The sequence below is a fragment of the Prinia subflava genome, chromosome 11 (genome assembly GCF_021018805.1).
Source record: "Prinia subflava isolate CZ2003 ecotype Zambia chromosome 11, Cam_Psub_1.2, whole genome shotgun sequence".
NCBI classification, from domain to species: domain Eukaryota; kingdom Metazoa; phylum Chordata; class Aves; order Passeriformes; family Cisticolidae; genus Prinia; species Prinia subflava.
The window spans coordinates 24,178,038-24,202,353 of NC_086257.1; the positions used below are offsets into that span (position 1 = coordinate 24,178,038).

At 49.4% G+C, this 24,316-nt stretch overlaps 1 protein-coding gene across 5 annotated transcripts; it reads right to left on the reverse strand.

Annotated features, from left to right (window-relative positions):
- Positions 1-742: 742 nt before the first annotated feature.
- MLF1 (myeloid leukemia factor 1) lies at positions 743-14,111 on the reverse strand. Of its 5 annotated transcripts, none has more exons than XM_063408473.1 (8): positions 13,987-14,111; positions 9,198-9,366; positions 6,808-6,852; positions 5,872-5,958; positions 5,448-5,576; positions 3,061-3,220; positions 2,668-2,800; positions 743-2,522 (listed from the first exon to the last, which is right to left on the reverse strand). In XM_063408473.1, the coding sequence occupies exons 1-8, from the start codon at positions 14,031-14,033 to the stop codon at positions 2,420-2,422; spliced, it is 873 nt and encodes a 290-aa protein (XP_063264543.1). In that variant the 5' UTR covers positions 14,034-14,111; the 3' UTR covers positions 743-2,419. The 5 variants fall into 5 exon arrangements, with proteins under 5 accessions (XP_063264543.1, XP_063264542.1, XP_063264547.1 ...); XM_063408472.1 differs by having other exon boundaries at positions 5,872-5,961; XM_063408477.1 differs by lacking the exon at positions 13,987-14,111 and adding an exon at positions 10,555-10,576 and having other exon boundaries at positions 5,872-5,961.
- Between the last annotated feature and the right edge of the window lie 10,205 nt (positions 14,112-24,316).

Sequence of the window (24,316 nt, forward strand, 5' to 3'; positions counted from 1 at the left end):
CCCCAGGGAGCGGAGGAGCCGGGCGGGAGCCCTGAGGCGGAATGAGGGTGGGGAGGCTCCCACCGAGCCCCGGGCCCCTCACGGGTCCCTCAGGGAGCGGAGGAGCCGGGCGGGAGCCCTGAGGCGGAATGAGGGTGGGGAGGCTCCCACCGAGCCCATCCCGGAGCGCCCTGGGGCCGGTCCCCTCCCGGGGTCCTGCCGGGGGCGGTGCTGACCCGGCCGTGCGGATTCCCGGTGTGCGGACACGGAATTCTCCGGCGGCGGCCCGAAAGGGGCGGGTTTCACCCAAACCACGGAGCGGGACGCAGCCCAGGAGTCCGGGAATTACGAGGAATTGGCCCGGGGGGCTGAAGTGGAGGAAAGGGGAACCCGAGGTTGGGATGGGCAGGACGCGTTTGGAACACGCTGTTAAAATATATTCTTGATATAAAATTATTCCCCGGGAACTGCCTTTCATACCTGCAAATGCCCCAGGAGCGGCTCCGGAACAGAGGAAGAGACCCCTGTCTGCTCTGTTTGGTCCCATCAAACTTTGTTTTTTGTGGACAATGCGTGCTCCCCTGCGGACGCTGAGGCGTTTCCAGAGATCCCAGAGTGGTTCTGCTCAGTCTCATCCCATTCCCCCTGCGTGGACAGGGACACCTCCCACAGCCCACGGTCCCGTCACTGAATTGTCTCAAAGCAGCCCAAACTCAATAATGCACAAATCCCTCTGCGGTGTGCAATAAATCAACAAACCCCATAAAGAATAAATAACTTTATTAAAGAATTGCAGCTTCAGATGTTTTTACAGAGCACAACTTGTGCTGTACATTGGAGAACAGTCTTGGTGTAGCAAAGGGATCTGGAGGGAATATTCACCTCCTCCCACTGTCATTTCAAAACCCAGGGTGTGCTTGTTTGATTTCACACAAAAATCCGAGTTATCAGGTGAATTTTCCATTTAGCAGTAGCAGGTCTCCAAGATTCCTGCTCAAATTCCAACTAGAAAACATTGCTGCTGTTAATTACTGAGTTTAATTACTAGCTAATAAATTAATTGCAGGATCCACGTTGTCTCCAGTGGATGGAAAGTGAGCCCTGGGTTGAGCTCTGACTTTAAGAGGGGTCCAAGCCCAGCTGACCTTCCCTGCTCATTAAATGGTTCAATTACTGCCATTAATATTGATCATATCAACTTATTGCCACTGACACTTCTCTAATTCACGAAGATACCACAAGCAAATAATTGTCCCTCCCTTTTCAGAGCTCAACAAAAGTGCTGCTGATTAGGTTTGCACATTAATTAACATTAATTAATTAAAATTAAATACTCTGGGGAAACTGCAGGAAGATTAAATATTATTTAGAGGCTTTTTGGCCAAACAAATATTACTCTTAACTTTAAACCCTATTTTATCATACAAATATTAATTTTAAAGGCTACATTATAATAGAAACCTTTAACAATGTAATGTTTTAATGTTATTTAATTTACAGAAACTCTTTCTGCTACACCACAGGGATAATTCTGTGTGACAGAACAGTACAGGGACTGAACACCTGGAATCCCTGGATTTTCCTGCTCCCAGACACTGCTGGCTCTTCTAAACTCCCATCAAATGTAGATTTAGGGTCACTCTGCTCTCAGTAAAACACAGAACACAAAAAGGAGAGGAGTTCCTGTATCCAGGGCTCCTTAGAACACAAGAAATGGTGAAATCATTCCAGTTAAACTCTTTTCTCCCAGGTATTTTTCCCATGAGTAACTCCTAGTTACTAATTCCTAGTAATTGAATACTACAGACAATCCACAAAATGGAAAATGATGGGCCAACTCCACAGAAAAAAACAAAGGATCAGGAATACAAAGCTGACAGCTGAGGCACAGGAAATGAGGTGCAAGCACAGCTTATTAACAGAAAAACTGATAAATTGAAAGTATTGCCATATTTCAGTATTTCCTCTCACTTTATATTCCACCCAGGTGAGTGTGGGGGTTCTCTAACAATTTATAAAATTATTTTAGAGAACAGAGAATAGTGTTTTATAGTGTATTCAAGTTCTGTAAATTAACCAGAAAATCAGTAATTATTTCAACAACTCAAAAGAAAGGAAATTTACTTTCTGTGCAACTTGGAGTGGGAAGGAGGAGCTGCAGTACCAGGCTCAGTAAAGCCTGAGATGGGTGTAGCTGCAGCAGAACAACTCTGCAAACCCAAGCTGGTTTTACCAGGATCAGAGATGTTCTGTAAAGTGCTTTTAGGCAGAAAGTTGCTGGGTTTGAATTCAGGAGGTTTGAAGGACATTCAGAAGCAGGAGAAGCAAAGGCACAACACAGAACAGAGATTGGTCACAAATCCAGGTGTATTTTTATGGACACGAGCACTGAGCACCATCATCTGCTCCAGGGAATCTCCATCCTGAGGGAATGGGACAGTTATTTCCTGGAGCTCTTCAGGGGGACCTGTGTTCCTTTCACACTCAGGGTCTCCAAGGAATCCCTGGGCATTCTGGATCCCGGGGCTCCAAGTGGCTTCTCTCTGGAAAAAGAACAACAGTGACCACAATCTCTACAAAAAAAAGGAATAAACCTGCAGTTCCCCTTGGAGCACTGCTCCAGAACTGCATTTTCCTTCTGCTGCTGGAATTTCCTTGCCCTGCAGGATAGAAAGGAACTGTTTTTACCTTCTTGATGCATTTTCCCTGGGACTGTTGTGGGCACTTCGGGATCCTGCAGCTTCCACAGCTCCTCTGCTTCGGCAAGGCCTGAACTTCATGATCTCTTTCTGCCACTCCTCATCAAAGGTGCCAGCCTCAGCTGAAAAACAGATACATTTATTTCAAATGTTAATAAACAGAGGAAAAAAACATTTAATGAACATTAGGGGAGTTGAGCAGTGATTTTAAACTTTGTAGCCCACGATTCTCCACATGGCCTGCCACTGATTTCAGGGATCTGTAAAAGAGAATTTGGATTTGGAGACTGTCTGAGAGTGCCTTTTATGACGTCTCAAGCTGGAACTTCCAAATCAGAGTGTAAAACAGTGTCAAGCCCATTAACTGCCTACAAATACCTACACTCATCCAGGTTGATGAATTCTTGGTTCAGCTCCTCATCCCCAGTCTTGGTGTTCTTGGATTTTTTGACGACATGAGCCCGATCATGAATGTGGTGACCAATGGCAATTTTCTCCACGCCACTTTCAGAATCCCTCACAGCTTTTCTTGTCTCCCTAACCTGTTAAAGAAAAAGGAAACTGAGTGTCCTTCCAGCTAAAAATGAGGTAAAAGAGTTCACAGATCCCAGGATGGTTTGGGTTGGAGGGACTGAAAGCCCATCCAGGCCCAGCCCATGGGCAGGGACACCTCCCACTGTCCCAGGCTGCTCCAGCCCTGTCCAGCCACAGCTGCTCTGGGAAGAATTTCCTTCCAGTCTCCCATCCAGCCCTGCCCTCTGCAGTGGGAAGCCTTTCCCCCTTGTCCTGGCACTCCAGGCCCATGCAAAGGGTTATTTCCTCCCCCAAGAGTTTTACATCTTTCCTTTAAAAAAGTCAGGTTTTCCAGGCTTTCCAATTCTCTCATTTCCCATCTTGGCTGCAAACACACCACACAACACAAATCAAACCTGTTTCCTTTTGGCCACCGGAGAGGAAGATTTAGTAACACCTGAAGTTTTTTAACTGGGTGTTAATCATTAGGGAGAACCCCCTCAGTTTAAAAATGCTCCAGAGCCAAGTTTCCAACACTCTCCTTGGCACCAGAAGGAGCAACACCCCATGGCAAAGTTCCCAGAAAGAGGAACAAGCAATTCTGGGGCTGTGGTGTTGACTGGCGGGGAAGGCAGGCAGCCCTTATCAGTGTGCTGGGTATTATTAGCAGCCTTGTGATAAGGGCTGTGCTGGAGCTGGGACACATTCCCAGCCAATCCTGCCAGCCCTCAGGGACCCTGTCCAGGCTTTCACGGCCATGCCAGCTTCACATTCCCACTCAGTTCCCGGCAGGATTAGACACAGCAGCTGCAAGGGAGCTCCAGGTCGGGTTATGTAACCCTGGGCAAAGGGGTGCTTTGAAGGCAGGGGTTGCATAAATCAGTGCCTCTCCTGGAGCTCCAGTGGATGGAAAAGGATTTGTTACAGCAAAGAGAAGGGTGCTGGAAAATTGCTGCTCTGTGCTCTGTTTTCCCAGCCTTGCCTGGGTCTGTAATTTATTTTGGGGTGTACTTAAAGCACAGAATTACAGGGAGGAAATCAGATCTTTAATACAGGGCAGGGTTTGAGAGCCCTGTGTTCTCCTCAATTGCTACATTTTCTTTGTGCAGTCAGGGGGGGTCAGGCTCTGCTCCAGCAACAGGGACAGGAGGAGAGGGAACGGCCTCAGGGGAGGTCAGGGTGGACAGAGCAGGAATTTCCCCATGGAAAGGGTGAACAAACCCTGGAAAGGGCTCCCAGGGGGGTTTGGAGTGCCCATCCCTGGAGGTGTCCACAGAATTTCTGGATGTGGCACTCAGTGCCAAGGGGGGATTGGGCACACACTGGACTCAATGCACCCTCAGTGACCCCAGGTTCTGTAAATTGCACTGGAAGCAGCAGCAGCAGGCACTGCTGGATCCTGCATGCTGTGAATTGCAGGAGTGACTCCAGTGACAGCAGCAGCAGCAGGCACTGCTGGATGCTGCATGCTGTGAATTGCAGGAGTGACTGCAGTGATAGCAGCAGCAGCAGGCACTGCTGGATCCTGCATGCTGTGAATTGCAGGAGTGACTGCAGTGATACCAGCAGCAGCAGGCACTGCTGGATCCTGCACGCTGTGAATTGAAGGAGAGGCTGTTTGCAGTGACAGCAGCAGCAGCAGGCACTGCTGGATCCTGCACGCTGTGAATTGAAGGAGAGGCTGTTTGCAGTGACAGCAGCAGGCACTGCTGGGTGCTGTGTGCTGTGAATTGAAGGAGAGGCTGTTTGCAGTGAAAGCAGCAGCAGCAGGCACTGCTGGATGCTGCATGCTGTGAATTGAAGGAGAGGCTGTTTGCAGTGAAAGCAGCAGCAGCAGGCACTGCTGGATGCTGCGTGTTGTGAATTGAAGGAGAGGCTGCAGTGACAGCAGCAGCAGGCACTGCTGGGTGCTGCATGCTGTGAATTGCAGGAGTGGCTGTTTGCAGTGAAAGCAGCAGCAGCAGGCACTGCTGGATCCTGCATGCTGTGAATTGAAGGAGAGGCTGCAGTGACAGCAGCAGCAGCAGGCACTGCTGGATCCTGCGTGCTGTGAATTGCAGGAGTGGCTGCAGTGACAGCAGCAGCAGCAGGCACTGCTGGATCCTGCACGCTGTGAATTGCAGGAGAGGCTGCAGTGACAGCAGCAGCAGCAGGCACTGCTGGATGCTGCATGCTGTGAAATGCAGGAGAGGCTGGCTGCAGTGACAGCAGCAGCAGCAGCAGGCACTGCTGGATGCTGGATCCTGCTCCACTCACCCCTCCCGGGGCCGTGCGGGTCTGGCTCGAGGCTTGGAAGACTTTGGGAGGTTCATCCCCCATTTTGGAGTAGGTCATGACGGAGGAGGAGCTGAAACTGTGTCCGCCGGGCTGGATGGACAGGTCATCCTGCAAGGCAAGGCAGGCTCATCAGTGCAAGGTCAAACTTGTGGGTAACAGTTACTCCTTATTATTTTATCATGGAAAATATCCCTTCACAAAATTAACCCTCCTGGCACCACTTTTATCTTCAAAGAATAACGAAAAATTATAAAAACAATATAATCTGGAAAAAAAATTCAATTCTTCCTGCCTCCTTGAGATCAGTCCCTTTTTTTCCATGGCATTATATTTGCAGGAGTATTTGAAATAACTGGCACTCTCCAGTACAATCGATTTGAGAACAACTTTTAAAAGAACTCACAAATTTCCTGTGCATTTCCAGCATGTTGTTCCTCATGTTTGACATCATCCTGTCCATTGCAGAAAATGGATCCCCAAAATCTACATCCTGCTAAAAAATGAGGAAAAAAAAAAAAGACTACAGTTAAAACAGTCTCAACTCTGCCAGTGCTGGTTTTCACATGCATTTTGAACTCAAAAAAGCTTTTCAGACTGCACTTCACACACAGACAAGCCAAAACGCATCTTTCCAAAAGGAAACTGAGGGAGCTGGACTGAGATGGAGATACTGGGAAGATGAAGGTGGAAGATTTGTCACTCAAACTGGCCACAAAATGAGTTTATTAACCAAAAATGCTCATTGGATATTCAAATATCCAGTTATTTCACAAATGTGTGCATAAACCTTGTGACCTCACCAGCTTCTGCTGTGAAAGTCCTGTATGACCCTTCAGGGTTGAAATGGAAATAAACTCATTTCCAGAGTTATGTACTTCAGCATTGCAAACTTCAAGCTGCATTTAAGCCCAAAATGATGTAAAATTAAAGGACAGAGAATCTTCAAGTTATTTTTTTTGAGTACAAGAGATTGGAATCCTCTGGGCAAGAGCTATGGAGAGATGATGGATGTTTTACAGGATATTCCAGCCCCCAGCTGGACACCACTCCAAGGCCAATCCAGGGCAATCCCATCTCCAGGGGCTGCTCTGCCTGACTGCGAGCAGGGGTTTTGTGTCCCCCCACAAAAACATTCTCCAGCAGCACTCAAAGCTTGCAGCTTCCCCAGGGATTGTTCCATCCATATGAGATGTTCAAGCCCCAGGAAGGATTTTTTCCCTGGATTTTCTCATTCCCAAACTGCAAACAGCACCAAAAGCAGGATGCAAGCACAGAGCTCAGCCTCTGCCATGCTTTGGTTACACACAGCTTACACAGGAGCTACTCCAGGGATACTAACCCCTCTCCCAAAACCTGCAAAGGGCATGAGGGAGAAGCTGGTGGCCTGGAAAGAGAGGAGCAACATCTGGAATTATTATCAGGAACAGCAGAAATTACTTTTATATGCAGCAGATTACATGAAACATTTCCCATCTAATCAAAGTCACTCAGGAGGGCCTTGGTAATTAATTAATTAATCTCTGGGTATGTGGAAATAATGTATTTATACCGATGCTATTACAAAACGCTAACTGCCACCACACCTAATAAATATTGCTAAGTGTGTGTGAAAAGCACTTGCAGGCTGGCAAACCTGCAAGTTTGCCAAACCTTCAAACCTTTGAACCCCACAAGAACCTTAGTGCTGATTTCACACCTCAGGCCCCACCCTGCAATGCTCCATTCCAGTCAGGCAGCTCTGAAAGCTGATTAAAATCAACAGATCAACAAATTATCCCCGGGAAATGGAGTATTCCTGCATGGCAGGGCAGTGAGATCCTGGGAAACACAGGGGTGTTTCCAGGAAACACCGGCTGGAGAGTGAGGCAAGGCCTGCAGACACACGGGGTGGCAGAAGGACCAAACCCTCTGCAGGAACTTCAATGGAAAAAGAAGGAATTCTCCAGATCTGGAATAGCTTTAGGAACTCTTCAGGTTTCAGCACAGATTAGGCAGAGCTGTAAATAATAACATATTTTTTTCTCTCAACATCAAGTCCTTCCCAGTAAGAGTTATTAGGAATACAAAGATTACAAACTCTGGTTTGTAACACTAAAAAGCCACTAAAAGTTGTTTAACATTTGTCTGATATACAGGATAATCAGATATTCCAAAAAACCCAATTAATAGTATCTCCTAACATGTTTTAGCTCATTCCTCCTTCCCTAAAAACTGAACTGCAAACCTGCTGGAGAAAGGAAAAGCAATTTTGAATTTGAATCCCACCGTGGCACTCATTGTCTCAACTAATTTGGTTCCTTTCAAGGCAGTTTTAGGCCTGCTGCAATTTAATTAAACACAGAATTACAACACTACTGATCAGTGTAAGCAATTTGAATGAAGTGTATTTGACGTGGTAGCAAAGCTCCACCTTTTCCTACATGAAATTGTAATTTTCAGGGTTTCAATCCTTGGTGGAGCAGCAGCTTGAGATGACAAGGCAAAGCAATCAGTGCTGAGTCTGGTGTGACATCTGACAGCTCCTCAGTGGAACAGGGGAACATCAAAGGCTCCTGGGAGGGGTTTGGCAGCTGAGGAATTCTTCAGTGCCTGTCAGGATAACACAGAGCTCCTGTGCCTCTCACTTTGGCTGCAGGCACAGATAAAGGGTTTGGGCCACACTCGTCCCTCACTGCAGGACAGGGACACAAGCCTGAGCTTTAAAGGTGAGCTTTGACAGGTCCTGTTTGTAAAGGAGAAATCTCTGATCTGGCTTTAGGCACCCCTGATCCAAGGCCCCAGGATCAGCAGAGGGAAGCTCATGCCCCAGTCAGATGCAGTTTCTGTATTTGCAGGGAATTGGATGAGCAGGGGAAGGGCTGTGCCAGTCCCCTCTGGAGCTGCAGGTGACAGGCTCAGTTCCAGCTCTGGCCTGGCCTCCAGCCCCTGTCACTGCCTCTTCTTCCAACGCTCTCTGCACATCCAGGGGATCCATCCAGGCAGCAGGAGGCAGCTGCTGTATCTGGAGGGGAGGAACCAGCTCCCAACGTTTACCCTCTATAAATACAGCTCTAGATAAGGGTTAGACGTGATTGTCCTGCATGCCTAGAGCTGAAAAACACTTTCATTCAACACAGATCACCCGTTTCACTTGGTAACATAAAGAAATACTAAATTTCACACCAATTTCCCCGAGCTTTAATGCCTACAGGTTTGTATCTAAGGGAATAGTTACCATCAGCCCAAACTCAGGGCATGAAGTGTTTATTCCCAGCTGCAAAGCTGAAACAGGGTTTAAAATCCATGGGTGGATATTCCTGAGGTGGTGAAACCCAGGCTTGTGGAAATCAAACTGAAATAGCTGCACACAAGGGACTGAAGGGCACAAATACATCATGGAATTATGGAATGGGTTGGGTTGGAAAGGACCTGGCCTTCCAGGGATAGGGCAGCCAAATCCAGGCACCTTTTGAAGTCAAGTTAACATAGAAAGGAAATACATATGCAGAGAACGTGGGACATTTTTAGTGCCTTTCACTAACAGAAACATTTAATGTACTATATTTATGACAGCAAGCATTGATAAGTGATCAGTCTGTTCACTAAAAGCTGTCTGTTCAATCAGTAATCAGTAAAACCCAGCCCGATCAGCCCTGCCAGATGTTGAGCAGAGATAAGGAACAGCAGAGGATGGAACGGGAGGCTGCAGGAGCAGGGCCCGGCCCGTTCCCCGAGCTCGGGGTCACTTACCCTGCGGGCGCCCCGCACGGCCGGGGGCTCCTGGCGGGCCGGGTCCGCCCTCCCGGGCGCCGCTCGGTCCCTGCCCTCCGGGAGGCGCAGGAACGGCTCCCGCCCGAAGGGCTCCGAGAAGCTCCGCATCATCTGCCGCATGTGCTCGTGGTGGGCAGCAAAGGGATCCCTGCGTCCAGAGAGGAACATGGTGGGAAGTGGCTCCAGGACACTGCAAACCCCACTGGCGAATATTCCATAGGCAATCCCAGAGAGAATCCCTTATCCAAAATTGTTACTTTAACAGAAGCCAACTGGGCAATCTCCCATTCCTAACAAACTCTGATTTTCTCTTCCCTTCCCATCTCTCGGGTTGGGTGTTTGGGATCCATTTTCCCTCAGCTGCCCCCACTCTCTCCTGCACTCCTGGGTGTCCCTATTCCTTTTCCTCTTTCCTCATCTTCTCCAGAAATATCCATCCTTGGCTGCACCTTTCACTCCAGCCTGTGTTTAATCCCTGCCAGAACCATAAACTGACCCATATTTTATTTATCATTTCTTCCACCTCCAACACCTGAAACTAAAATAATTTCTTTTGAATTTTCCCCCTTCATCTTCCAAAGCTTAGCACAATCCTATCACTGAACTCCTCGTGTCCCACTGGATCTACCCTCATCCCTCAAATTTATTCTGCTGGCAGTTTCCATCCTACTTTTCCTTCTGCCTGTCCCACGTGCCTAAAAATACCCATTATCCTCTGAACTCAGGCCAGTTCCATCTCCTGCAGTCACCCACTGCTGCACCTTTGCCTTCCCTCTCCACAGATCCTGTTCCTACATCCCTTTCCTGTGCTGGAAGGAGATTCCCCACTGGCTTTTTGTTTTCCTCTTATTTTCCCCTCCTCTCCCCTGCCAAAACCCTACAGAACTCCACGGGTATTCCCAAAGCTTGGCTTGCAAGAAAACATTGCTCAGCTTCCCAAACTCTCTAAGTTGGACAAGACCTGATATTCCAAATTAAGGCCAAAAGAGGAGCAAAGCAGGAATTTTTCAGAAGTACAGGGTACGAGCAGTGCTGCTGCCTGAGGCCAGGCTGCAAATGAGCACTTCCCACTACAAATGAGCACTTCCCAATACAAATGAGCACTTCCCATACAAATGAGCACTTCCCACTACAAATGAGCACTTCCCACTACAAATGAGCACTTCCCAATACAAATGAGCACTTCCCAATACAAATGAGCACTTCCCAATACAAATTACCCTGGTTTATTTCCTCCTTCCATCTCATTTTCCTCTTTGCTGTCCTGCTGAAAACCACTTCATTACCATGAACAGTCACTTCCCAGGTATGCTTATTTAGGTTTAATACACCTCACCCTCCTTCCTCTCAATTCCTGGCACTCCCCACACCCTGCAGGGCCCCGCAGCCTTTCCCAGGACATCTGAGGAGGAACAGCTTCAGGCTGTTCCTGGCTTTTCCCTGCCCAGTTATCTCCTGCCCAGCATTTCTGCTCCCCACCCCTTATCTTCTGCCCCACAAAAAGCAGTTCCCACATCACGTGCCCACTTGGATCTTGTGCCAAAGTCACACTAAACATTTATTTTTTTCCCTTTCAAGTGAGAAAGACAAACATGAGGTTGGATTCATTTTGAAACAAATTTTTTTTTTAACACAAAAATATCCCTTTAAGCTATGCCCAGACTTAAACTCAGCCCAGAAGAGACTTTTGAAGTGTTTTAGTGATGCTGTGGAGCAGCCCCTGCCTGCTCCCAGCTCTGGCTCCAGCCCTGGGGTGACAAGGAGCTCACCCAGCCGTGTCCCCTCACTGCAGGACAAAGAACAGATGGAAAAGGCCCTGGCATGAGCCAAGGGCAGGGAATCACACCAGCACCACCTCGGGATGTGCACAATTCCCACAGAACCCAAACCCCTGAGGGTATCAAACACAGAGAGCTCCTCAGCACCAGGGACATCAGGTACAAACTGAGGAATGACAGGCGTAGGAACAGCAGGAAACGCTCCCAATTCCCCATTTTAGGGGGTCATTAATAAAAAGAATTAATGCTGCCAAGCCTCAAAAGAAACACCCCAATTTTGGTGTGATCTGGAGTAGGGTAAAACCAATGGAAAGGGCACAGAAAATCCATTTGGAAGATAAAGTTTCCAAGGAATTAAACCCTGACGGTTCCAAGGACTGAAACTCAAACCAGAATTACAAGAGAAGGAGCTCACCCTGACACAGATGTACTGAGCAAGGCAAAGGCTCTGCAGGGCACCCGCAGGATTTTAGGATTCTTGCTCCAAGCACAGATTTTATAGGATGGCAGCAGGTGTAGGACACTCTAATTTAACAATTATTGACTTAAAATATGACTTTTATTTTGGGGGGGGTGGTGTGAAGATACTTTTGATGAGAAGGACATGATTGCTGTTATAGCATAAAAGTGATGGAGAAAGTGAGGGGTTCACAGGGTTTTGCATACCAAATCTGTGCCACTCATGTGTTAAACACCAAATTAATTTTAAAATTCAACTCAGGGTGGAGAGAAACAATTTATACATTTATTGTTCCAGCCCTCTGCAGTAACAGAATTTTGTCTAATATGTATTACCTGACCCTCACCTGACATTAAATATGCAAGTATAACATTACTGCTTACTTCAGTGCATGAAAAATCAGTCCTACAACAATGAATTCCACTCATTACTTTTGTAAACTGTACTTTGTATTAGATGTGTTTCTTTTTATTAGATATCAGATGGAAATATTCAATTTTTTCCCCACTCAGGGAGTTATGTAAGGCTGCAGGTGCAGATTCCCTCTGGAGAGAACACCTGGCACAGTGAACTGAAGGGAATGAAACCCAGGGCGTGCAGTTGGCAGGGCAAACACAGCTCTGCACCTGTGCAGGGCCCCAGGGATGGAGCCCAGCACCTTTGGGTGAGTGACTGCTGCTTCCCCGGGACAGCTGCTCACACAGGGCTCCAACCCAGGCACTATTTCCAGTCCAGCATCAAACTCTGTCCTTATGAGGCAGCTGGAGCCTATTATGACACTATTTTGGAAGCTAATCTTATCTGAGCTAATCAGCTCAATTCCTTCACTGTATGCAAAGCAGACTGATGAGGACAGTGCTGGGAAAATGAGTCTCAACTTCCAGCTCATCTTTCACACACACTCCCTGCCTCCACCTCCTGCAATCCTGTTTTCCCTGCACCAGTGGCTACAATAACAAGGAATAAATTAATAAATAAGCAATTGTTATTTCAAACAAGACCTGATTTCTATTATTACTTTAACTTCATGCAGAGGATCTGCATAAGGAAGTTTCCTGCATAGAACTCACGAGTTGTTACACCAGCAGGAATATTCCTAGAAACCAAGAGTGCTAATCTGCATGGCATAGCTTTGGGAATTCTCCTGGAATGTGCTGCAGATCAGCAGGAGATTCTCCTTTAAGCAGCTTCAGCCAGAGCTCCTGGTAACCAGGAGATGCAGACAACAAACCACATCACAGGCCTGCTGCTCCCTTCCTCACCCACCCCTTATCTTGGCTGCTAATTAAATTCCTGAGAGTTTTTGCAAAGATCTAAAATAATTATCGAGGCTCCTCAGAGTGCTCTGATCCCATCTGCATCCACTACAAATTGCAGTTTCTGACCAAAGATGTGAAATGGGGCCAGACCAGGTAATTCAGCAGCTCTGGCCGAGGGGAGAAGCATTTGCACCACTCACTGCTGATATTTAGATTCCAGCGGTAATAGGAGATTCCCAGAGGGAATAAACTGAGCTCAGATTGGAATACACAGACATGAGCCACCACTGTGCTCTTGGTAATAAAGGACCTTAAAGATGATCCTGTTCCCCCCCTGCCATGGGCAGGGACACCTTCCCACCATCCCAGGCTGCTCTAAACCCGTCAAACCTTGAATAATTCCAGGGAAGTGGCAGCCACAGCTTCTCTGGATAACCTGAGCCTCACAGGGAGTAAGAACAAACCCCAATCTCTGAGGCAAAGCAGCACCGTCCCCTCGGGAAATGAGCACAGGGAGCCGATCAGTGCCCTCACACACGCGTTGGCGAAGTTTTAACTGAAGGACACCCGGTGTTCGAAATAGTGCTGGCATTGAGAAGAGTTCAGGGACAGCCTGTGGCTAAGTGATTAATTAAACACGCACATAAATCCCAATGAGCTACACTCCTCAGAACCTGTAGCTAGGAAATCGAAGAGCAAACAAACTCAAGTATCTCCAGCAAGGAGGTGAAGCTCTCCTCTGTATGAAATGCGGATTAAACCCTTCCCTGCTGAGAGGGGAGGCAGAATCAAGGCTCGGCTATTGAACCTCGCTGAGGACGTTTAACCCCTGCACGGCTTTAGGGGGGCTCGGGCGGTACCGGGTGGGACACACGGGCGGTTAAACGGCGCCGACAGCGACCGGGGACCGGCACCGACCCCTTTAACCCGCCCCGATCCCGGTCCCGACACCTGCACCCATCCTGGTCCTTCCACCTCCCACGATCCCTTTAACCCAGTCCAATCCCGGTCCCGACACCTGCACCGACCCCTTTAACCCGCCCCGACCCCCTCAATCAGCACCGACCCCATGTCCTTCCCCCCGCTCCGATCTCCGGGTCCTTCTACCCGCACCGGCCCCGGAGCTGCCTCAGCCAACGGCCGGCCCCACACACCCACCCCGCCCGTTCACAGCCCCGGACCGGCCCATCGGAGCCCACCGCCGCCTCAGCCCCGTCTCGGCCGATGCCCCTCCGCCTCACCGCCGTGCCCGGCAGCCGCCCGCCCCTCACCTGAAGAAGGGATCATCCTCGAAGCACTTCCCGAGCCCCCCGAACATGGCGGCGGCCGCTGCACTCTGCGCGCCCCCTGCTCCGCGCCGCCCCTCCTCACCGCGCCGCGCGCCGCCCCGCCCCGCCCACCCACCACGGGCCGTTCCCATTGGCCGGCGCGCCGGAGGGGCGGGGCTCCGCGCGCGCCGCCGTTGCCGTGGCGACCGCGGGGCCGCCGCTGCAGAGGGATCCCGGGAACTGGGAAAGTTCGGGAAATCCGGGAATTGCGGGAAAAGCGGGAATTCCGGGAACTGAGGGAAATCCGGGAAAAGCGGGAATTGCGGGAATCGCTGCCCCGCCCGCAGCTCCGCTCCTGGGGAGCGTGAGGCGGGGACAGGCCCGGCCCCGGCGGGATGCGGCGCGTCCCGCGGCTCGGCGATTTTAGCAATAATTCTGCTTTTTCCAGTAGATGGCAGTAAAATAAAGCTGCGGCTGGGAACCGGCGGAACGTGGAAAAGCATCGAGAGGCGGGGCTGAATTATCCATGAGCAGCTATTCCAGAGAAACAGCAGTGAGGAGGGAGCGGGATGGAGCAGGGACAGGGATGGAGCAGGGACAGGGATTGAGCAGGGACAGGGATGGAGCAGGGACAGGGATGGAGCAGGGACTGGGATGGAGCAGGGACAGGGATGGAGCAGGGACAGGGATGGAGCAGGGACTGGGATGGAGCAGGGCAGGGATGGAGCAGGGGCAGGGATGGAGCAGGGACAGGGATGGAGCAGGGACAGGGATGGAGCAGGGATGGAGCAGGAATGGAGCAGGGACAGGGATGGAGCAGGGATGGAGCAGGAATGGAGCAGGGACAGGGATGGAGCAGGGACAGGGATGGAGCAGGGACAGGGATGGAGCAGGGATGGAGCAGGGACAGGGATGGAGCAGGGGCAGGGATGGATTGCCATGGGAATACTCCAGGCTTCTCTAATCTCACATGCTTATCCCAGGCGTGTTTTCTGTAGGGATCTAGGGAGTGGCAGGACACAGGGAATGAATTTCCAGTGCCAGAGGGCAGGGCTGGATGGGATTTTGGGCAGGAATTGTTCCCTGGGAGGATGGGGAGGGGCTGGGATGGGATTCCCAGAGCAGCTGTGGCTGTCCCTGGATCCCTGGCAGTGCCCAAGGCCAGGCTGGAGCAGCCTGGGACAGTGAGAGGTGTCCCTGCCCATCCAGGTGGATTTTAGGGTCCCTCCCAACCCAAACAATTCCCTGATTCCCTGAACCCAGCCCTGTACAGGATTTCTCACCCTGGACAAGGATGTGGAACTTTCCCTCAGCTGTTCCCAGAACTCCACACCCCCACACCTCCCTGGATCATTCTGGGCCAACTCTGACTGCCAAGGATGAAATCTCCCTCCCAGGCAGGGCAGGATCCTCTCCCTTCAGCGCTGGATCCTGGGCAGGAACCCAGGGATGAGGGCTGCAGTGATTGTTCTTTCCCATTTCCCTGGATCCCGTGCAGGATCTGAGGGATGAGGGCTGCAGTGATTGTTCCTCTCCATTTTCCCTGGATCCCGTGCAGGAACCCAGGGATGAAGGCTGCAGTGATTGTTCCTTTCCATTTTCCCTGGATCCTGTGCAGGAACCCAGGGATGAGGGCTGCAGTGATTGTTCCTTTCCATTTCCCTGGATCCCGTGCAGGATCTGAGGGATGAGGGCTGCAGTGATTGTTCCTTTCCATTTTCCCTGGATTTTGGGCAGGAGCCCAGGGATGAGGGCTGCAGTGATTGTTCCTTTCCATTTTCCCTGGATCCTGTGCAGGAACCCAGGGATGAGGGCTGCAGTGATTGTTCATTTCCATTTTCCCTGGATCCTGGGCAGGAACCCAGGGATGAGGGCTGCAGTGATTGTTCCTTTCCATTTTCCCTGGATCCCGTGCAGGATCTGAGGGATGAGGGCTGCAGTGATTGTTCATTTCCATTTTCCCTGGATCCCGTGCAGGATCTGAGGGATGAGGGCTGCAGTGATTGTTCCTTTCCATTTTCCCTGGATCCCGTGCAGGAACCCAGGGATGAGGGCTGCAGTGATTGTTCCTTTCCATTTTCCCTGGATTTTGGGCAGGAGCCCAGGGATGAGGGCTGCAGTGACTGTTCTTTCCCATTTTCCCTGGATCCCGTGCAGGAACCCAGGGATGAGGGCTGCAATGATTGTTCCTTTCCATTTTCCCTGGATCCCGTGCAGGATCTGAGGGATGAGGGCTGCAGTGATTGTTCTTTCCCATTTTCCCTGGATCCCGTGCAGGATCTGAGGGATGAGGGCTGCAATGTTCATTTTGCAGCTTTGGGAGGAGCTCATTATGGGGTGCTGGCTGCCAGGGATGCAGGGCTGTGTTTGCACTGGGATCTTTAATTCCCTTCTCCAGGTCTGGGGCTGCTGCAGCTCCAGTTCTTTGTGCAGATTAAAGAGTTGTGGAAGGAACTCCTCGTGCTGCAGCCCTGTCAGGCTGCAGGGCATCTCCAATGAGATTAATGATGTCTGCCTTAATAGAAGAAAACTTTGCATAAATGAGATTGTGGTTTCTGCTGAAACCTGCCAACTCTTATTCATTTGCAGTAAATATTATCTTTAATTAAAAGTTTTAAGGTATCTTGTTCCTGAGCTAATGAGATCTACAGAGATTTCCCTTAGGAATTAATTTACCTTCTTAATTCTTATTCATTTTGGTGATAGGACTATTTAAATCTGCTCCAGACTTCAGAGCTTTGTTGAGCACACTCAGCCAGAACAAAAGGTCATTTTGCCATATTGATGTTTTGTTGGTATTTATAATTCCCTTGTTCTCTCTCTGTTCCAAAGATCCCTGTTTAGGTTCTGCCCCAAACATTCCCTTCCAACCCTGAGTTCCTCTTAACTCCTCATGCTGAGAGGTTTTTTTTTCCACAGTCATTTCCCTTTGGATTTGTGTTTTCTGTTCCCTCCAGAGCAAAAATCGATTCTGGTGATGCTAAAAAAGACTCTGATTGTGATCAGCTTTTTATATAAAATACACTAAAACCTGAGGGAAACACTCGGTGCAATGCTGAAAACCAGGAGTATTTCTGCCTTTCTGGGAAATCATCCACTCTAATTCCTCTCCAAGGATTATTTTGAAGCAGCAGGGATGTTTTAACACTTGGAGGTGAAAATTGCATTCCTGAATATGTGTTTGAATGGGAAAAGTGCCAAACTGGGCTGGGAGAGCTGGGGCCAGAACCCTTCCTGAGGCTGGACACAGTGCTGCTGGCCAGATTCCAATTAATTAATTATTAGAACTAAATTGCAAGGTTCCCTTCTCTTGAACATAAATACAGATGCAACAGTAAATTTCAAAGGAAATTCCTGGTTTGCACACCCAAAGAAGAAACCAAGAGAAAAGAAAGAATTAATGCTCCTTAGCTCATTGGCAACAGATTTTTCTGCTGAAATCCAGTCTGAATCCTGTGAGTCTCCTCTGAAGATGCTGGGTCTGACAAGGTTTAAAAGCTGAGTAATTAATTACCCTAATGAAGGGAATGGAGCAATCAGAGCCCAGTGTTGACCAGAGGTGAATTTGTTCTGATGAAATATAAAACTCCTGTTCAGGACTGTGCTGTCAGCCTTACCTGCATGAGTTGAACCCTATTTTATACAAGATGCAAACCAGGGAAAGACAATTCCTCCTTTCTATAGGAAAAAATTCCATTTCTCTTACTATTATTCCAATTTTTTTCCATTTCCCATCCAACAGCTTGTGACAGAAAACCTCCCATGTGCTCTCTTTATGTATAATGAGGAAATATCCCTAAAAACTGCCCTTGTGTGTCTGCAGCTGATAAAGGAGTCACTCCGGGGCTGCAGGAGGAACTCCTGACTGCAGGAACTCCTAACCCTGAACTTGCAGCACCAAAAAAGGGGAAGAAACACATTTTGGGGCCTGGGCTGGGCTATAAATAGAACTGTCACCAACTCGTGCAGGCTGCTGATGACCTTCCTTTTATAGCTCACTGCAGCCCAGCTTCCTCCAGCCCACACAAATTAGAGATTCTCAATTAAGGATGAGCTAATAAATAATGCTGGCAGGGCAGCAAAGGTCCTCTGACAGCAGGAGGGATCCTCAGGTTGTGTCATGGTAGTTCTGTGCCTCAGCAAAGTGGGAAAATCGGATTTTTTTGGTGTTTTTCTTTGAGGAAGCTGAAAATTGGTGACAAATATCAATGTAAAGCACCAATCTTAGTACAAAACACCAGTACCTGAAGGGATTGGCAGCCTGGATTAGCTGGGATGTCTCCTTGGTGTTTTCTTTAGGCTTTACCCAGGCTTGGTAAGGAGCTGCCAGAGTGTCCCCAGGAGCTGGATGTGACACTGCCAGCCCAGGGCCTGGCACAGCACTGCCACCCCAACTCACTCCCAAGACAGCCAGGATAAGCTTTTGGGATTTTAAAAACTCCTGGGATGTTGCTTTTCAAATCATCTCCACAGCAATGATCCATTGGAGAGTTCCTGAGGTTTGGGCTTTAATGAATTCCTGAATTTTCCATCATGTGAAAAAGCATTTCCTATAATCAGCCCTAATTTTGTGACCTTTATCTTCTCCTCCTGGCTTTGTTTGGCAGAGTGACAGCTGAGGCACAGAAATATCCTTTCCAAACACCAGGGGCTGGCTCCATGGGAGCTCCATCGCTGATTCCAGGGTTGATCCAAACTGGGATTGGTTTAACTGGGATTGGTCATGGGCAGGCTGGTGATGGACAAAGCCTTGGGAAGCACAGGGGGCACAGGAATTCTGATCCTGAGCTGCAGCTCTCTCTGTTTGCCATTCCCCAGTCACCAAAAATACCTGTTGAAGGTGCTTGAACATCTTCTGTGGGATGCCAGAGTGATTCCTGAAATCCTGGCACTGGAAAAGGAGGGGGAAAATTCCTGCTCCAGCCTCAGCTCCAGCAGTGGGTGAAGAGGGAAAAACCCCTTGGATTTTGGTGCTGCCTCCAGCAGCACACCCAGGGACAGCAACCCCTGTGGGGAGCCACTGACTCCTCTCCAAAGCTGGAGAGACACCAGGAGCAGAGATCCTGGCATTGGGGGTGGCATTTGGGACATTTCCCCAGGGAAAATCTGTCTCAGGTCAATCATGGTGAAGGTGATCAAAACTGAGCCCAGCTTTGGCCAAGGCCTCAAGCTGAAAAATCAGACAAAAATACAGAACAGATAAAAAAATCTCACCTGGGCAGCAGGAGCTGCTTGATTGATTTAGGGCTTCCAGGAGCCCTTTTCCACAGGGATCCAAATCCAAGTTTTCCTGGGACTGGCCCCAGGTGAAGGCACTGTTTAAAGCTGTGCCCAGCTCAGGCCACGCTGTGTCTGTTCCAGAGGCCTCTCCTGCCTCGGGCTGGTTGTGGCTGCAGCTAAAAACGCCTCCTGCTACTTCAGCAGATCTCATTAATCCCATGTTCCAATTAGTCCTGGACAAACTGAGTGTACTCAGTGCACAAGTTATCACAACATCGGGCTGCCAGCTCAGGTTCTGGCTGATTTCACTGGGAGGCCAAGGATTAATTGTCAGTTCTAATCAGCCAGGAGAGGTTTCACTGCTCACTTGAGGAAAAAATCCCCAGCTTTTATTACACAATTACTTCTTAATTGCATTTCTTGCAGCCCCAAACTTGCAAATCTTTAGCTCTGCTTACCTAGCTAGTGAGAAACAGCAGACTTAGTAAAAATAGGGGGTTTCCAACTATTTTGGGAAGAATGGGAGCACCTGGGGCCCTGCTCCATTCTCTGCCCAGCAGTGTCAGGAGCAAGGGTGAAGGAAACCTGAGAGGGCTCAATCAGGGCTCCATCCCCTGCAGCTCCTGGTTCCATCTCCCTTGGACTGGCAGAAATGTCCTTGCTCCTTCCAGCTGCTCCTTTCAGGTGGCTCAGAGCTGCTCTGCAATTTCCAGAGGTCTGAGTGGGTTTTTGGTGGGAGAGGCTCTGGATTGGGCTGTTCCAGAGCAGATTTCAGTCCATGGGTGACATCAGCTTCTGCCAGGGCAGCTGGTGAGGAATTGTTGGTAAATGGCAGATAAAAGCAAGGACTGGAGGGAGGTGTGTAAGAACATGGAAAATAATATTTGATTTAAATATCTCTTCAGTCCCAGATGCCCAGTTCAGGAATTTGTACAAGCCTGAAATAAAAGGAGAATTTATAACCAAATACTATTAAATTCACTGCTACAGAATCACAGAGTCATGGAATGGTTTGGGTGGGAAGGAACTTAAAGATCATTTAATTCCCACCCCTGCCATGGGACACCTCCCACTGTCCCAGGCTGCTCCAAGCCCAAATTTCCAACCTGGCCTTGAGCACTACCAGGGATCCAGGGACAGCCACAGCTGCTCTGGGAATTCCATCCCAGGGATTCCTTCCCAGTCTCCCATCCATCCCTGCCTCTGGCAGTGGGAGCCATTCCCTGTGTCCTGTCCCTCTGTCCCTTGTCCCCAGTCCCTCTGCAGCTCTCCTGGAGCCCCTTTGGGCCCTGGAAGCTCTCTGAGCTCTGGAGCTGGGCTGGGCTGAGCTCACCCTGCTGGAGGCCCTGAGCCCCTCATCCACACAGGGAAAACCAAACCAGGCAGTGCTGCCCAAGTCCAAACCACGAGGGGGGAACATCTCCAATCCTGGTTCATCCTGGGTTTAGGGTTTGGTATCACTTTCACTCCACAGCCCCCTCCAGCCCTGGGTCCAGTGCCAGGTTCCAGCTGATCCCTCCTCCCAAAGGTTTCTGGAGTTCAAGGATCCCCACTAAAAATAACTCCCTCCTTGTAACCTGACAAATGGAAAAGTGTCACCGTGCAGGGCTGGTTTTGGGTTACTGCTGGGACAGAGGCTGGGATCGCCCAGCGCTGCCCTCCTGGAGTGACTGCAGCAGCAGGAGCAACACTCGATCTCCTGGCAGGGAGGGCTTTCTCTGACAGCAGCACTGCAGCAGCAAAATCTGCCTAAAATCTTGTACCAAAGATAATGATAAAGACTTAACACCAACCCCAGCTCCTTTCCAGGCAGTTATCCCACTCCAAACAGGGCTGGAGCTGCTGAGGAATGAGGAGCAGCCACATCCCCAGGTTCCATGGGAATGGAGGTTCCATGGGAATGGGAATGGAGGTTCCATGGGAATGGAGGTTCCGTGGGAATGGGAATGGAGGTTCCATGGGAATACAGGTTCCATGGGAATGGGAATGGAGATTCCATGGGAATGGAGGTTCCATGGGAATGGAGGTTCCATGGGAATGGGAATGGAGGTTCCATGGGAATGGAGGTTCCATGGGAATGGAGGTTCCATGGGAATGCAGGTTCCATGGGAATGGGAATGGAGGTTCCATGGGAATGGAGGTTCCATGGGAATGCAGGTTCCGTGCTCTGCAGGCTCAGGATGAGTTTGCTGCTGGAATCCCCGGGGCAGAGGGCTCTGCTGATGCCAGGAGTCAGAGCAGCTCCAGTCACAGCTTTGCCCTCCCCTGCTGCCCTGGCAGGAGCTCAGGCCTGAGTGGCACAGCCAGGGCACTGCAGGCTGCAAAAATCCGTGTGTGCCAGGGAGAGCTGGGCACAGCTGCTGCTGCCCCCTCCCTCTCACCAGGAGCAAATGGAAAACACAAAAAAGGGTGAACCTTCTGTAGGAAAGAGTCTTAAATGTGAGAACATCAGAACTGAAATTCCCAGGAACTAAACCCCAGGATTATTGTCACAGATTGGGATTTAGGAGATTAGGACAAGTGGGATTCTTGGATCAGTGTGGGCTGGAGCCAGCAGTGCCTTTACCCAGGCTGGGGGTGAGGATTTGAACATTTATGGGTTTATGGCCAGCTGCTGACATGAATTAATTGGGACCTGGCTGACGAGGTCACACATCCTCCCTTTTCCTCAGGGAAATGGTGAAGGGCACATTTCCTTGGACACAACCCCTTTCTAACGTGTCCAAGGGTAAAACAATTCCAGCAGTAACTTCCAAACCCACCTGGGTCACACCAAGCTGATTCCTGCTGCTGCTGCCTCCTCCCTGTCCCATTCCTGCTATTCCAACATCTGCCTGCCCTTGGCAGGAAAATCAGCACTGAGCCCAGGGTGCTGCTCAAGGAAAAGCCAAGATTGTCCCACTGGAATCTGCAGCCCAAATCTCCACACCCAGCCCTGACTCAGCTCTGGGTCCTCCCAGGGGCACAGGAGGATCCCTGGGAAGGGCCCAGCTCCCCTGGAAGCCCCGGAATTGCTGAGCTGTGCCCCTGGAATTGCTGAGCTGTGCCCGGTGCCACGGGAGCCCCGCTGAGCACAGACACCCCAGAGTGTCCCCGAGGGCTGGCACCAGCTCTGCCCCGCTGGATCCAGGCACAAACTCCATCCTGGCAATCCCAAACTCCATCCTGGCACTCCCAAACTCCATCCTGGCACTCCCAAACTCCATCCTGGCACTTCCAAACTCCATCCTGGCAATCCCAAACTCCATCCTGGCAATCCCAAACTCCATCCTGGCATTCTCAAACTCCATCCTGGCAATCCCAAACTCCATCCTGGCACTCCCAAACTCCATCCTGGCAATCCCAAACTCCATCCTGGCACTCCCAAACTCCATCCTGGCAATCCCAAACTCCATCCTGGCAATCCCAAACTCCATCCTGGCAATCCCAAACTCCATCCTGGCACTCCCCTCCTCCTCTCCCAGCACCAGCAATTTCCCATTCCACAGCCATGAACGTTCCAAGCAGGGAGCAGGACAAGAAACCAGAAAAATCCCCTTCAGTGACCCACCTGAGGTAACACCCAAGTTATTATTCCATGAAAAGTGCAGAATCCTGAGGAATTCCTGGATATTCTGATCATTGAGCTGCTACTGGAACTATAAAAAACAACTTTATCCTGATTTGCTCTGTGTTTCCAGTGGTGTTTGGAATATTTCAGTCCATTTTCCATTCAGCTGGGATTATCTAAATGTTATTTCCATTTTCTTTCCAGCTCTTGCTCCCAGCTCTCCTCCAGCAAATTTAGATGCTGATTAATAAACAATAAATAAGAAATAAACAAACCCTTGTTTATTAATCTAATAGCTTAAATCTATTTACAGCCTATTGTGAAATTTCCTAACATTCTACAGGGCTGCAAATAAAAGGAATCATTTTACATCCAATAAAAGCACCAGAATTATCCAACACAATGTGTGAAGAGAGGAATTTTACATCTGGACCTTCCATCAAACAGATTTTATTTTCTATGAAAGAAACATAAAAGGTGATTAGAAAACACAGCAATGACAAATATTTACCATTTAAAAATGCTGAAATGAAACAAGGGAAATGAATTTTTTCCCACTTTTTCCTGCAGACAAGGTCTTGGGATATTTTAATGCAGGATAAAGTCAAACTAACATTTCATAAAGGAAGTAAAAATGTGTCAGAATGCAAATTCCATACATTTTCCTTTTACATCCAAGATCTAAAATAAAAAACAAGACAACCAAAGTCCATTTCCAGAGCCTGCCTCCATTTTTTGTCACCACAGATCTGAGAACCAGGAGAAATAATCCCAAAAAGGGGATGGGGATGCTGGGGAGTTCCAGTGAGGCACAGCCAGAGGTGGGGCTCCGTTTCCTCCTCTCCTGATGTGACCTTTCCTCCCAGCTTTGCTGAAGAAATACTTCTGTATTTATTGATTTGATTTGGTTGATCTCCTGCACTTAGATGGATGAGGGGCAGATTTTTGTGGAAATTTATCCAGGTAAATTCAGATGTTCAGACTAAACTTGGATTATTTGAAAGTCCCACCTGACCAAAGGGAACTCCAGGGCTGGGAACAGTCCCTGCCCAGAACCAGGTGTGATAATTCTGTAATTTGGTGATTACAGCAACGATGAGATTGATGAAATTCCCATTTGGAGCTGCAGGAGTGGCAGATGCTCAAGGAAACGTGGAGCATTTCCCACCCAGTGAGGAACTGGGAGCAGATGGATGAACCATCCACAGGGAAGATCCCCTCAGGCAGGGCCTGCCCAGATATTGAGGATTGCTCAGAAGGGAGGAGGAAGGGATGGCAGAGATGGATCCTGGATCCTCCCCAGCTGCAGGACAGAGTGCCCTGGGATGGCACCACCCACCCCTCACTGTCCAGCCCTGAGCCTCAGTTTCCCACTTATCTCCCAGCTCCCACCTGGTTCTATGAAATGGTTTGGATTGGGAGGGATAAAATGAGGTTTCATGGGCTGCCAGGTGGTTTGTACCTGGGGAACCCCCTCCAAAAAAAGGAAATGCCCCACGCTGTGCTGCCCTGCCCATCTCCAGCACTGAGCCTGGAGAGAACCAGGGCAGGACAGTCCTGGTT